The sequence below is a fragment of the Streptopelia decaocto genome, assembly GCF_964273445.1.
Source record: "Streptopelia decaocto genome assembly, chromosome: 5".
In the NCBI taxonomy this organism is placed as follows: Eukaryota; Metazoa; Chordata; class Aves; order Columbiformes; family Columbidae; genus Streptopelia; species Streptopelia decaocto.
Window position 1 is genome coordinate 25,003,200 of NC_138659.1, and position 13,251 is coordinate 25,016,450.

The window sequence follows — 13,251 nt, forward strand, 5'->3', positions numbered from 1 at the left end:
ATGTGTATTGCATGCATATTTATGGCTACAGATTAGTAATACTTTTTAGTGATTTTCACAGGGAGATTAAAAAAAGCAGAACTTTGGAGAAGGTTGTCCTTTTGGAGAAGTGATGTTTGTCTGTGCCCTTTTTATCAGCTATGCTCTTTCTTTAAACCTCAAAACTTATTTTGAAAGCAACCAATTCAAGAAAGATTTTATTATAGATATTTCAGAGAGGAGATACAGGTTCCATCAGAGTCTTCAACACAGCATTTGAGATTTTTATTCAACTCTAGGGGAAATGCCAGTGTCATTCACAAACACTTCTAAACATGTTTTTAAAGCTACTTTGGATGTTGCAGATGTTCTTTTTTAAATTTCTTAGCCACTAAGTAAAGTTTTATTAAGAGAAAAATTTAAGAATGATACAATTTCTCTGATTCACAGTTAATGTTACAAGAGATAATATAGCAAAAATCAGGGAAAATTTTGTATTCATACAGCATTCATATTTCATTGATTTTTGTGAGCATTGGAAAACTGGGAATGGTAGATGAAGAACACAGGTAATTCCTGCAACTGTTCAGCAGGTACTGCCAGTGTCAGTCATTGCAACAGTTCTTAAATCAAGTATTAGGTGATTCCCATTCATCCTTGTGAGCTCCTAACAGTCATAGAGTAGTTTTAGAACATGAACAGCTAGCCAGAAAGGACACAAGAATGAGAATAGTATAATCCATCAGAAGCTGGGAGGGAAGGAGGGAAATGAAGCTGCATGGAGTGTGCTGTGTGTAGGGAGTATAGGTGAGTGACACTGCGGAGGAGGAAGGAGGAGGGCAGAGTCAACCTGGCCAGAGAAGCATGAGGGAACCCAAGATGGGCATACCTGGCTTCTGAGATAGAGGAGGGAGTGTCAGAGATGGGAGGGAGGAAGGAAGCACGGTCATGCAAAACCTACTTTTGTCATTATTGAAAGCTTAACATTGTTCTGTTAAAATGATATGTATTCAACAATGTTGGAATTTTGAATGCAGATTGAATTACAGAAGGAAAACAAATTGCACATTGAATTTCAGCCTGTCATGTTTGTGATGAGCCTATGTTTGATTGCAGTTGGACATTGGCAGTGATTCTGTATTAATGTCATCTAAGGCTAGATACTGGGGTTTTTGTTTGTCAAAGAATTATGAACTTCATTACACAATAAATAACCTTAGATGAACAGTGTCTCATTTACATTTCTGTGGCAGGTGTGTAGCAGAAGATGTTATTTCTTTTGCTGTGACTTAAATTTCGTCTCTAATACAGAATCTTTTAGAGGACTACATATATTAGAGTAATAATAATTTCCTTGTGTCATTTTCCCCTAGCAGTCCTTTTGGAATGTATGAACTATGTACAATGTGTCGCTGTGTTGTATTTACTACTTTGGAATTCTTTCCTAGCTTCTTTATACAGACAGGAATTTTGTGATTTGTGCTCCAACTGGCTCTGGAAAAACTGTAATGTTTGAGCTAGCTATTACCAGATTACTCATGGAAGCCCCACTGCCTTGGATAAATATTAAAGTTGTTTACAGTAAGTATTATGCAGCTTTAAATGTTTTGGTGACAGCAGTAGAAAATGTCATTCTGTAAATGTGGAACTCTGGAGCAATTGCTTTAATAATATTGAAATCAAATATGTTAAGAAATTGTGACCTACCTCATTCTTTAAGAAGTCGTTTCTTTTAGGGTTTGTTTATTTGTGGTGCTGTTTTAGCTATTATTAGTATTTAACAGCACTGTGTAATTGTAGTGTTCAGCATTGCCTATACAAATAAAAATTTAAAAAAATCTCAAAGTGTTTGTCCTCTAAGAACACAAGATATACATGGAAGGGGGAGGGAAGCGGAAGCAAAGAAAACTCAAACAAAATCTCAGTGGCAGAGCCAGAAATCATGCACTATCTTTTGTATGCCTTTCTGTTGCTCTGAGGATCAAATTTTCCAATATTCACTTACCTGGCATGTTCTTGTGCTAACTGTTGCTTTCTGTCTACTAGTTCGGAGGGAAAAGAGCTGTGATTTAAATTAGTTTAATGGATCTTTATAGGAACTAATGGGAATACTTGAAGATGGTTGCATCTATTACTCTTTTTTTTTCTTTCCCTCCTGTAGAATTGAGTTCATATCATGTAAATCAGATTAAATTGGTGGCTTCATCCAAGTTTTAATTAATTCATACAGTGATATATTTGTCAGTCTTGCTATTAATGGTTAATCTTTATATTTACATGAGTTTCAGCCTATTTGTTTTCTTTTTATTCCAGTGTGTACTAATCCTTACAATAACACTAGTGTTGGTTTAGAGTTTACTGTGTAACATAAACAGAACTTGGTTATGAACAGGCATGTCAGCAGGCTGAAGTGGAGCATTTCAGTATACTGTAGTGTTTTTGATTGCCATGGTAGAATTGATGCAGTTTAGCTGGTTGGAACTTTCAGTAAGGAAGCAGTTACCTGCTTGTGGAATTCGATTTGCTGACATTTACAGGTTCGACAACGATGGAGAAGGAGACATCAGTTTTCCAAATGTTGGAAGAGAGGTGTTAATCAGCTTTAAGACATGCTTAGGAATGGTGACTGAAGCTCCAGGAGCAATCACTAGCTTCTTGCATTCCTGCATAGTGAAATATTCTTACTTTTGCAATTTTGTGAATTACTTGCTGGCAGGTCAATCAGTTTTCTAGAGCTGACATTCCACTGACATTATAGACTACTGATACACGTACAAGATTTTACAACTCTTTCTGAAACAGAGGTGCTGTTTTCAGATCATATGTAGACCACTTTTTGTTTCACTTAAATCACTGCATTTCCCACATAGATCACCCATCCAATAGAGACTTATATGTGTTGCTAGTATCAGTCCTTGTAGAGAATTACTTCTGATTTCTAGAAATCAGCCCCCATCTGCAAAAGTATAGTATGTATCCTCTGGATATTCATGAGGACCATCATCGGAACTGCTACTTGCCATGTTAGCTGCTCAGTATGATCATGACTAAACTTAATTGTAAATTTGGTTTAGATCAATTTGGGGTTCTTCTGGTATTGTCTCTCTTGCTTGTGGATGGTTTCTCATTTTTAACCCCTTTTCTCTCTGAATACAGAGTGCTCAAATCATTCTCAACTGGAAAAAGGTTGGTATTTGTAAGATCTTCCATTAGAAAAGGTGTGATTCCTGTGGTTTCTTCTGTCTGTGAGAAAAAAATTTGATAGCTGAATTATTGTTTCCATGTGGGACTGAGGGAAAAATCAGAATTAAGAGAGGGCATAAATAACCTTAATTGAAGGTTCGTGTTTGTGATAGGGAAAAACTGGAGCCCAAAGCTGAACATTGATCCATGCACATGGCATAGGATAATAGGATACTAACACCAATTACAAATTTTATGTTTCTGGGAGCAAACATGAAAATTAGGGAAATTAAATTAAAGAAGGCATCTTAAACATTTATGCAATTAGCATCTTTAGCAATACAGTTGAAGATTTGGGTTTCCTGATATAACTGATTATTTTGTGTTATTTTTAGTGGCACCAATAAAAGCTCTATGCAGTCAGCGTTTCGATGATTGGAAAGAAAAATTTGGACCTATAGGACTCAGCTGCAAGGAGCTGACAGGAGATACAGTGATGGATGATTTATTTGAAATACATCACGCTGATATTATTATTACTACACCTGTAGGTTTCAGTCCCAATTCTTACAAAACCTAGAATAAGCAGACATTAGTAGTCTACTAATTTTGTGCTACTAGGACTGTTCCTTCTTTGTGGTAATAAGTAGTAATTGTATGATCATTAGGCTTCTCTGCATACTGCTGTGCGTACTGTTAGTTCATATAAACAACAGTTAGTAATATAATGGTGCCAGATGAAACATAAATGGCATTAGCTTGAATTATTTTAACTGATTTTATTTAAAGAGTTATTAAAGTTTAGGCATGTCTGCCCATATTGTATTCTGGCATGTGTTGGCCTTTGAAACATCTTTCACTTTCTGTTGTTTTGTTGCGTTGTGTTTTTTTTCTCCTAGGAAAAATGGGATAGCATGACTAGAAGGTGGAGGGACAACTCTATAGTCCAGCTTGTACGACTATTTCTCATTGATGAAGTAAGAAAATTAATGTTTTATATGCAATGGTTTTGTTCTTGAAGATAAAAGAAAACTTAGAAAATATAACATTTATTTAATACATATAGATTGGAGAAATATTTAGCAAATCTTTAAAAATTCCTAATAGGTACATGTTATAAAGGATGAAGGCCGTGGTGCAACATTAGAAGTTGTAGTTAGTCGGATGAAGACTGTTCAGTCTTCTCTTTGGCGTCTTTTAGAGAATCATGACACCGTTCCTCCCTTGAGATTTGTAGCTGTTTCTGCAACAATCCCAAATGCCGAAGATGTAAGATTTACATTTTAACTCTATTTTAATTAATGTAGTTGTATTTTATAAAATTTACTTGGAGTTATAAATGAGGATTGATAACAAAGTTGTCATTTTGAAGCTGTCAACCTAAGCCAGCTGTCAGGTTGATGTTCATGTAGCAAATTGCCTACAACCATATGAAAGTATTGGCCAAGGATGGACATGCTTCAGTTTTAGATTGCTGTTTGTGATTTTTGTCTCAGTACAAATCAGAACAGACTTGAAATTTCAGTCTGAATTACATTGGTCCTGTAGAAAGCAGAACTTCACATGTGATTTTAATGATAAAAGCAATGTCAGATGTGTTAATAGTTTACATGTGACAAAAGCTAAGTTAATTATTGTGTGATGCAGTTAGAGAGTGATTAAAAGCATCAATTTATCATTTCCCTTTCTATTTCTTCTTTTTTAAAGCTTGCAGAATGGCTTTCAGATAGTAAGACGCCTGCTGTATGTCTGAAAATAGATGAGGATCAACGACCAGTGAAGCTACGTAAAATTGTTCTTGGTTTTCCTTGCAGTGACAATCAGACAGAATTCAAATTTGACTTAACTCTTAACTACAAGATAGCGAGTATTATACAAACATACTCGGAACAAAAACCAGCACTTGTGGTACAGCAGCTTTTTTTTTTTCTCACATTCAAAATGATTTATTTCTTGAAAGTGTTATTGCAAAAAAATATTTTCTTATTTATAGTTTTGTGCCACAAGAAAAGGAGTACAACAGGCTGCTTCTGTTCTTGCAAAAGATGCTAAGTTTCTACTGAGTATAGAACAGAAACAAAGGTATTTTATATTTGAGTTGTTAATAAGTGTTTGTGTATTTTAGTAAACCTGCAACATCTGTGAAGAAAGCTGTCAAGCTAAATACAGTTTCTAGCAGAGGAGTCTCTGCAACAAAATCATTATCACAGGTGACATTCTTTTTGATAAAATGGCACTCTTCTTGGGAAGTTCTATTTGCTTCTCAGATTTTTAGGGTACTTTTCACAACAATTAAGTTGTTTCTAAAAGCTGCTTTCTAAACATACAAATGTTAATACCTATGGACCTGTAAGGCCGTATAGTGCAAAGACTAAGCATATGAACGATTCAATTGGATGTGGTCTTACTGGTGTTTTAGGTTAAGCCAGAAGTCTTTGCATTATGAGATACCTTTAATAAATGGAGCCCTGACCCATATTAATTATTTACTTCTGGTTTGCTTAGTCATGGCAGCTGCAGAAGCTACTTCCTGATTGGGATCTCTAACATGGTCGTCTTTGCTTTACGTGAACAACACATACATTGTAGGTCATGATGTGAAAAGATGACTGGGCTGGAGAGGCTGCAACAGCTGCCCCAGAGACTCAGCTTGATTGCTTTGAAAAGATGGGAAAGGTGGCAGTTGAAAAAATACAAATAATGTATATTTTAGAAGTTGTTTTAAGACTATGTCCCTTTGATAATCAAACATAGTTGAAAACTAAGAACATCTTTAAAAGTGCAAATGCAGTAGAACCATGGAAAAGTATGTAAAAAATGTACATGTCAAGGAATACATCTTACAGTCTCTAGTGAGGTAATTGTGTATCTAGTTTCATGTGAAGCTTTATTTTTGCATTTTAAAAACATAGTTGCATCTTTGTATATTCCACTTATATTAGTGAATTGGATGATTTTTGAAGTATTCTTCTCTTTTTTGTGTGTGCATTGCATAGACTACAGATGTCTGCAAATTCATTGAAAGATGCCAAACTGAGAGGTAAATATAACCTACTACTACTGCTCTGTGAATGATTACTTGCTTGAGTATACTTAGTCAAGTGATGGATATAATTATGTCATTTTCAGATCTTTTAATGTATGGTGTGGCTTATCATCATGCGGGTATGGAGGTATCTGACAGAAAAATAATTGAAGGAGCTTTTACTGTAGGAGACTTACCAGTACTTTGTAAGTAAATTTAACTTTGAAAGTCAAAATGTTGCTAATGTATTCTGAGAAGATTGCAGTTTGGAAGTGGTAATATCTTATGATTCTATAGTTTGTTTAATCTTTGGAATTATTTTCTGAAAGCTAGATAAAGATGTGTTTGTATTCCATGTGCACTTTTACCCTGTGAATACATATGCACTGGTATCAAAGACCATGGAACTTTTCTTCTTTTCAGCATACATGGAGGTCATCCTCCCTCATACGGCTGTACAGGTCTGGCCATTTTAATTTCCTTTTCATAGCACTGAGCCATCCTCTTGAGGTGGAACTCTGCTAGTGTGTCTTCACATGATACTTTCTTTGTGTCCTTTGCAGCAGTGGCTTCCCTGAGGGTAATCTTTTGCATTTATGCTTAGATAGGCATGATACTGTTTCCAAACTCTCATGCAAGGTGCTTTGAAGGCTGGGGAGGTTCCTAAGAAATAGACTGTCCGCTGTTATCTGAATTGGGAAGATATCTGTTTGAGACATGATGGTCTCATCTCATCTAGACTTTCTTTTTCTGTAAAAACAATTCAGACCCTGTGGGGAATTGTGTGCGTGGTTCATGTACAACACCGAAAGATTCATGGATCTTTTCTTTCCTGTACAGTGGTCATGACTCTCTTTGAAAATTGTAGGTAGATACCCTTACTTTGATCTGGCAGCCTTGCTAGTGTTACAATGTCCATGGTAGTAAAATGTCTCCATATCACTGTAGACTACTCTGCTTTGGTCGCCTGGTGCACTGTGTATGGCTTTGCCAACTGCAGTGCCAGTTCTGAAATCTCAGGAGACAGTGGTTCTACAGTTGCTCTGTGCAAAGATAACTTTGAGACCCTGTGTCACAGCTAAGCACAACGTGAATCTGCATATGGACTACTACTGAAAGAGTGCAAACTTGCGTATTTGTATGAATATTTCAGAATCATCTGAGGTACTAGAATTACATTTCTACAACTGAGAGGAAACTGAAAGAGTAAGGGGCATATTCTACTTTCTATGTCCGTGAGCATGATGGGGATAGGGTTTTAACACACCTTTCACAGATATTGCAGAGGGGAAAAGTTCTTTGGTCTTGCAATGTATGTGTACTCACAAGCATGTGTGTATATATGTATAGACACACATACATAGACTGAAGCTCTGATTGCACTGGTAAGTAACCTTTCTTTGCAACTTTTTTATGGTTGTTTTGCTTTGACAAATTTCCCATTTTGCATACCATCATAATATGAAAACCAATACTATTCTAACAAGATGGTATGGTTATGCCTTTAGATTGAGTTTGTCTTTCCTGATGCACCTACAATTACTAATTTCAGTTCTTCTTTCATTAAAAAAAGATTTGGAAAATTCATTAATATTTTATTTTCCTGGTGAAATAGTTATGTCAGTTGGCCTGTATAGCTGGCTTTCCATGTTCAGTTCCTGCCACCCTATATATTTGTTAAAGAAAGTGAATAAGAAAACATGAGTGTGAGATAATCTGTCACAAACTTGTGTTTTCCCTGTGAGAATGTGTATTGGTAAAGTATTGTGATAGTGTTGGTGGTGATTCTGATTTGGTACCATGGTTATAAACAATGCTAATGACTGGTGATTAAAAGAAGAAATCAAAGATATTAATGAGTACAAAGCTGAAGTCATGGCTGTATTCAAATATCAATGAAGAAATATGAATAATGTTTCTTCAGTGTGTATGTTGTATTGAAGATGGATTGTATTCTGGATTATCTCCAGATGTTACGGAATGTATGCAAATACATATCTGTAATTTACATCTAATCCTTTTGTGGTACAGAACACCCACTGACTTCACTAGAAAATAAGAGCTCTTAGGAATCAAGAGCTTATTTGTTGCTTGTTTAATGTTTGCCAGACATTTCAGTGGTGTTCATCTTGCAATCAGTATACTTTAATCTAATGTAGTTACTACTAGCACCCTAGCAATGGGAGTCAATCTACCCGCACATCTGGTGGTTATAAAATCCACGATGCACTATGTTGGAGGAGTGTTCCAAGAGTACAGTGAAACTGATATTCTGCAAATGATTGGGAGAGCAGGAAGGCCTCAAGTAAGTTAATGCTATATTATATTGATACTATCTATAGGCAGATCAGTAGAAAGTATTCTTGGCATAGAATCACAATGCCAAAAATTTTACTGCAGCATTTGGGTTTTAAAGGGTGTTATTAATAGTTAAATTATTCCTGAGTAACTTCTTAACTGAGAAAAAAAAGTCTGTTTGCTTTTGTATTGTCCACTAAAAAGTACTGCTTCACCTTGCTGTGGAAAAAGATCTGAAGGTTACTTTTGGGTTATGTAAGGAGTGGGGCTTAGAGAAAAAGTAGGAAGCTGGCACACAACTTATAAATTACATGATAAAAATTCTGGAATATTGACTAGTATAGAGAGCAATGTGCTTTTTTTCTCATAACATCAGGACAAGAAAACATCTAATTAAGTTAGAAGTAGAATAGAGGGGGAGGGTCAGAAACATTGCCTTCAAAAAAAGCTACAATTCATTTCCACAAGAGGTTGCCGATGCCAAGAATGTGATGTTTTAAAAAGGGTTGAGACTCTGTTTTGGCTGTAAAAGGGAAGGGGGTAGATTTTAAAATTGTTATTTTAATTATACCTATTCAAAGTCTCAGAATCATTTATGTTAAATCTTTTAAGTCTTTTTGATTTTTAGAAAGCCTGATATGGGAGATAGGTTACCCTGTGTCTGTCTCCAGAGGTTGCTTATATTAGCCACTGTGATATATTTTGTACGTGAGAGCATTTATCTGGACCTAAGATCTAAACTAGTATGGAAATTCCTATATTCCTAACTTTCTTAACTGATTTTTTTTCTAGAGATTATAATTCAGTAAGATTTTTAAAGTTGTGACTCAGAATCCTCAGCCACTTTAACTTACTGAGTCAAGACCTAAAATATTTACCAAGATCTGCCTTTCAGTATTGCATATGCTTTTATGATCTAAAAAAATCAGAAGTTAAGAAACTTCTCATACAAAACCCAATAAATCAATCTAACAATATTTTTTTTCCATTACAAACAAAATAATCTAAGTGAGGTGGCTTGAGACTAGATGAAGAAGATTATAAAAAATTACTATAAAACCTTGACTATTCATTCAGGACTTTCTAATATTTGGGGATTACAAATGAGAATTCGTGTCAGTAATTTTCTGTGGTTGTGGTTAGAAATCCTTTCCTTAGCTGTGGACCTTGCAAGGAGGTCAATAACAGTTCACATTTGTATTGTTTCTTGACGTGTCTGTTATATGTACATTAACACATACAGGCTGGTGCACAGACCTGCCTGCCAGCAACGGCCGGAATCCTCAGTCCTGCTTGCTACTCAAAGGAGTTAGAATTTGCCTCTTACATTAGAGAGGCCTTGGCATTCAACAGCCATTTCAACAAGGATTTTAAGAGAACAGTTTTCATGGTTTCAACAGATATGTGATGCATACTTAACTGGAATGTATTTTTTTTTTGTGGAGAACTAGAGAGCAGTTTTTGTTTGTGGTTTTATTTTTCAGTTTGATACTACAGCTACAGCAGTTATTATGACTCGTTGGAGTACAAGGGAAAAGTATATACAGATGTTAAATGGTGCTGACATAATAGAGAGCAGGTAACCAAGTATTTTTATAAGACTGGGCAGCTGGTAGCAATGTTTCATAGTTTCTACAGAATGTATTTTTTCAGGTGGGTTTTGGGGTGTTTTTTTGGTCTATTTAAAAGAAATTTTTAAAAATATTAAGGAAAATGAAGTCAAGCTATTCAGAAGTAAACAGCCTCTGTTTTATCAGCTAAAAACATCCTTAGAACATCTTAATCATAACAAAAAAAAAAAGTTGTAGATTCCTGCTGGAAAACTGAAGAGACTGAAATGGTAGATATTGCAAAGACAAAAAGCAAGAATTGAACCCAGATCCTGTCTCTGAATTTTTAGATGATAAAAAGCCTGGAAAATACCAGATTTTGGCATTCATGTGATGTGAACAGAATATCAAGAGAAATATGTAGGAAAGTTAAGACATGAAAGGGTAAACCAGGATTGCACATGTAATTTTGTTAAGGTTCAATTTTTCAAATATATTCAAAATACCAACACTGTGCTGTAACTTTTAAATGTATGTAGCTTTGTGTTCTAAATAATTGTGAAACTTCGCAGTTGACAGAGTTTTTAAAAATCTTTGCTTACTGGACATTAAGCCATAATAAACAAATTGTTCATTATTTACATATTCTTTACTGTTTTCAGAAAATCACTGTGGCTCTGGGGGAGGGGTTTGTTTTGTTTGTTTGTTTGTTTTTTCCCCAAAAAATAGGCTTACCACTTTTTGTGCTACTGATCGGTAAATGTACTTACCTTTTGTTTGTTTGTTTTGCTAGCTTGCACAGGCATCTTGTTGAGCACTTAAATGCAGAAATAGTGCTACATACCGTCACAGATGTTACTGTAGCTTTGGAATGGATACGATCAACATTCTTGTATATTAGAGCCTTAAAAAATCCAACTCATTATGGTTTGTTGTTTTTTTGCTTGTTTTGTTTTTATTTGATCTAAATTATGACACTAAAACTTATTAGATCAATGTTATTTGTTTATTTCATTTTATTAAGGACTATTATTTCATAAGGGGTTGAAAACAAGATGTGTAATATGGTCTGTAATATTTTTAGGAACAACAGTTTCAGTTTAATTTAATTTAATACAAGTAGTAGGAGTTTCAGCATGGTATAACATTTAAAACTGTGAAGATGCCATTTACAGCTTCAGCACAATCTACTTGATCTTAATATACTGGACTATGTAGTAATGCAGTGTCAAGCCATAAGGTACTTTTCAGCACTGAATCTGTAATCTGCTGCTAAGAAAGAAAAAATGTCTAATATTTCATAGTTATTCTAAAACAATATTTCAGTAATCTTAATGTTGGTGTTTTCAATTTGTCTTGTCCAGAACAGCCTCTCAGACCCAGCCCTGATCACATCTTTGTTTATGGTCACTTGCTCTACACCTGATCATGGAGTCATTGGGCATTTGCTGGAGACAGTTTTTTTTAAGGATTTATAGATGGGACAGTAGCATAGACCATTTAGTACTTGACTGCATGTTACAATTTAGGTGGCCTCCTGTATTCTAAAATAGGAAAACTCTACACGTGAATTTGTTCCCTGACATTTCTGCAACTTTTAGGACTCTGATATTTTACATAGGGGAATATCTGCCGCTCTTAACTTTGCACATCTGTTCTAACAGCCACTTATTGATACTTACATATGTACACTATGTAAGGCTTTTGACTTGTTCCCAGTATAATAAATATTTACAGTTTTTTCACTTTAGTGTATTGGTCTGGCTTACAAAAATCAGCAAATCAGTTTTGATGGGTAATGATATTGAGGAGGAAGTATGTCACTGTATTAGGTTAAAAAGCCTTTTGTCTTTTCATGAAGGTTTTTCATCTGGCTTGGATAAAACTGGAATTGAAGCAAAATTACAAGGTACGTGGCTTTTAAACTTTTTTCAGTAAATGGCCACATGTTAGGGCAGGTTGATCCAGGTTTTTATATATCTCCATTAATTTCAATATATCCATTACAGAACAAATGTAATTTACTATGTTGTGCTATTTATTTTATTTAAGTTTTAATTACTTTTAAAACACTACCTGTACATTTTGACTGGTGGAAAAGTTTTTGTTGTATCGAGGAAAAAAATTAAATGCCTTTACCCACATCATCTCCATATACATTCTCAGATATATGGAGCAGAGCACTTTAATTTTGATTGCTTGTAATTCTTCGTGTTTTTTCTTGATTGATCTCATCTCTGTTACTATAGTTTCAAAAAAGCCCTTTTCAGAAATTGTCATCTTCCCTCCATCATAAACTTAGCCTTGAAAACAAAGGATGCAAAATGTAAACATCTTCATGTAAAATGTAAACATCTTGTTCAGAAACAGTTTAAAATTGGGTGATTATAGCATGCTAGGCAGCAGTAATAGAGAGTAGGTGGACAGAGGGAGCATGTTATTTTTATTATAGATATTTTTGCACTGGTCATTCAAAAATGCAAAAATAATGTGAAAAAGGAATTTCAGAGAACTCCAGAGTGTGGCAGATCGTGTCCAGTGATGGTCTTAGTGAATCTGAGGATAGAAACAAATCTTAAATTCTATATTTTTTTACAGGTAAGTCACAGTACTCATATTGTATAGGTTTACTATTCAGACATCTGGACTGCTATCATCTGAGAACTCTGCTCTCTGACCAATACTTGGAATCCACTTACACATTTATTACATTTTACAGAATTGTGTAGAAAAATTTGTGACTGATGTTGGGCTTGGTGGGACTATGTCGAAGCTGTTTATTGTGTAAGGGTTTCAAGGAGCCGTCTCCAGGAATACACTTTGTATATACACTACTGCTTAAAGTCTTCACACTTGAGAGACTTTGACTGTGATTTGCAGATAGGAAAAAAAGCCATAGTTATCAGTAGAAGTTACATAGTTCATATGATTGTTCAGCTGTTTTCTACCTTTTGGTGTCTTTTAGATCAGGACATTTCCATTTTTGGCATGTAGGTTGAAAGGAATGAAGCATGTTACCACCTAAGTAAGCCTTTATGGGAAAAGGTGTGGTTTGAAATCACCTCTACAGATAGTGCTAGGATAGAAGGTTTCACTTATAAATGCTTTTTAGGTGCGGATTATATTTCCTTGAAGTGCTCTGATCTTAAAAACAACCTCTTTGTAAAGTTCTTACAGACACTAGCCCCTTTTCCCTGTACACATGAAATGTTTTGT

At 35.1% G+C, this 13,251-nt stretch overlaps 1 protein-coding gene across 1 annotated transcript in view; it reads left to right on the top strand.

The window, feature by feature from the left end:
- Positions 1 to 13,251, top strand: part of HFM1 (helicase for meiosis 1) — a gene marked incomplete at its 5' end in the record, with an annotated part of 37,819 nt that overhangs the window by 6,718 nt on the left and 17,850 nt on the right. Inside the window, 13 exon segments of the mRNA XM_082053364.1 lie at positions 1,428 to 1,560; positions 3,558 to 3,709; positions 4,062 to 4,169; positions 4,171 to 4,191; positions 4,270 to 4,431; positions 4,870 to 5,070; positions 5,156 to 5,244; positions 6,159 to 6,202; positions 6,292 to 6,393; positions 8,347 to 8,492; positions 9,970 to 10,064; positions 10,829 to 10,962; positions 11,897 to 11,944. Coding sequence (XP_081909490.1) covers positions 1,428 to 1,560; positions 3,558 to 3,709; positions 4,062 to 4,169; positions 4,171 to 4,191; positions 4,270 to 4,431; positions 4,870 to 5,070; positions 5,156 to 5,244; positions 6,159 to 6,202; positions 6,292 to 6,393; positions 8,347 to 8,492; positions 9,970 to 10,064; positions 10,829 to 10,962; positions 11,897 to 11,944 — 1,435 coding nt within the window.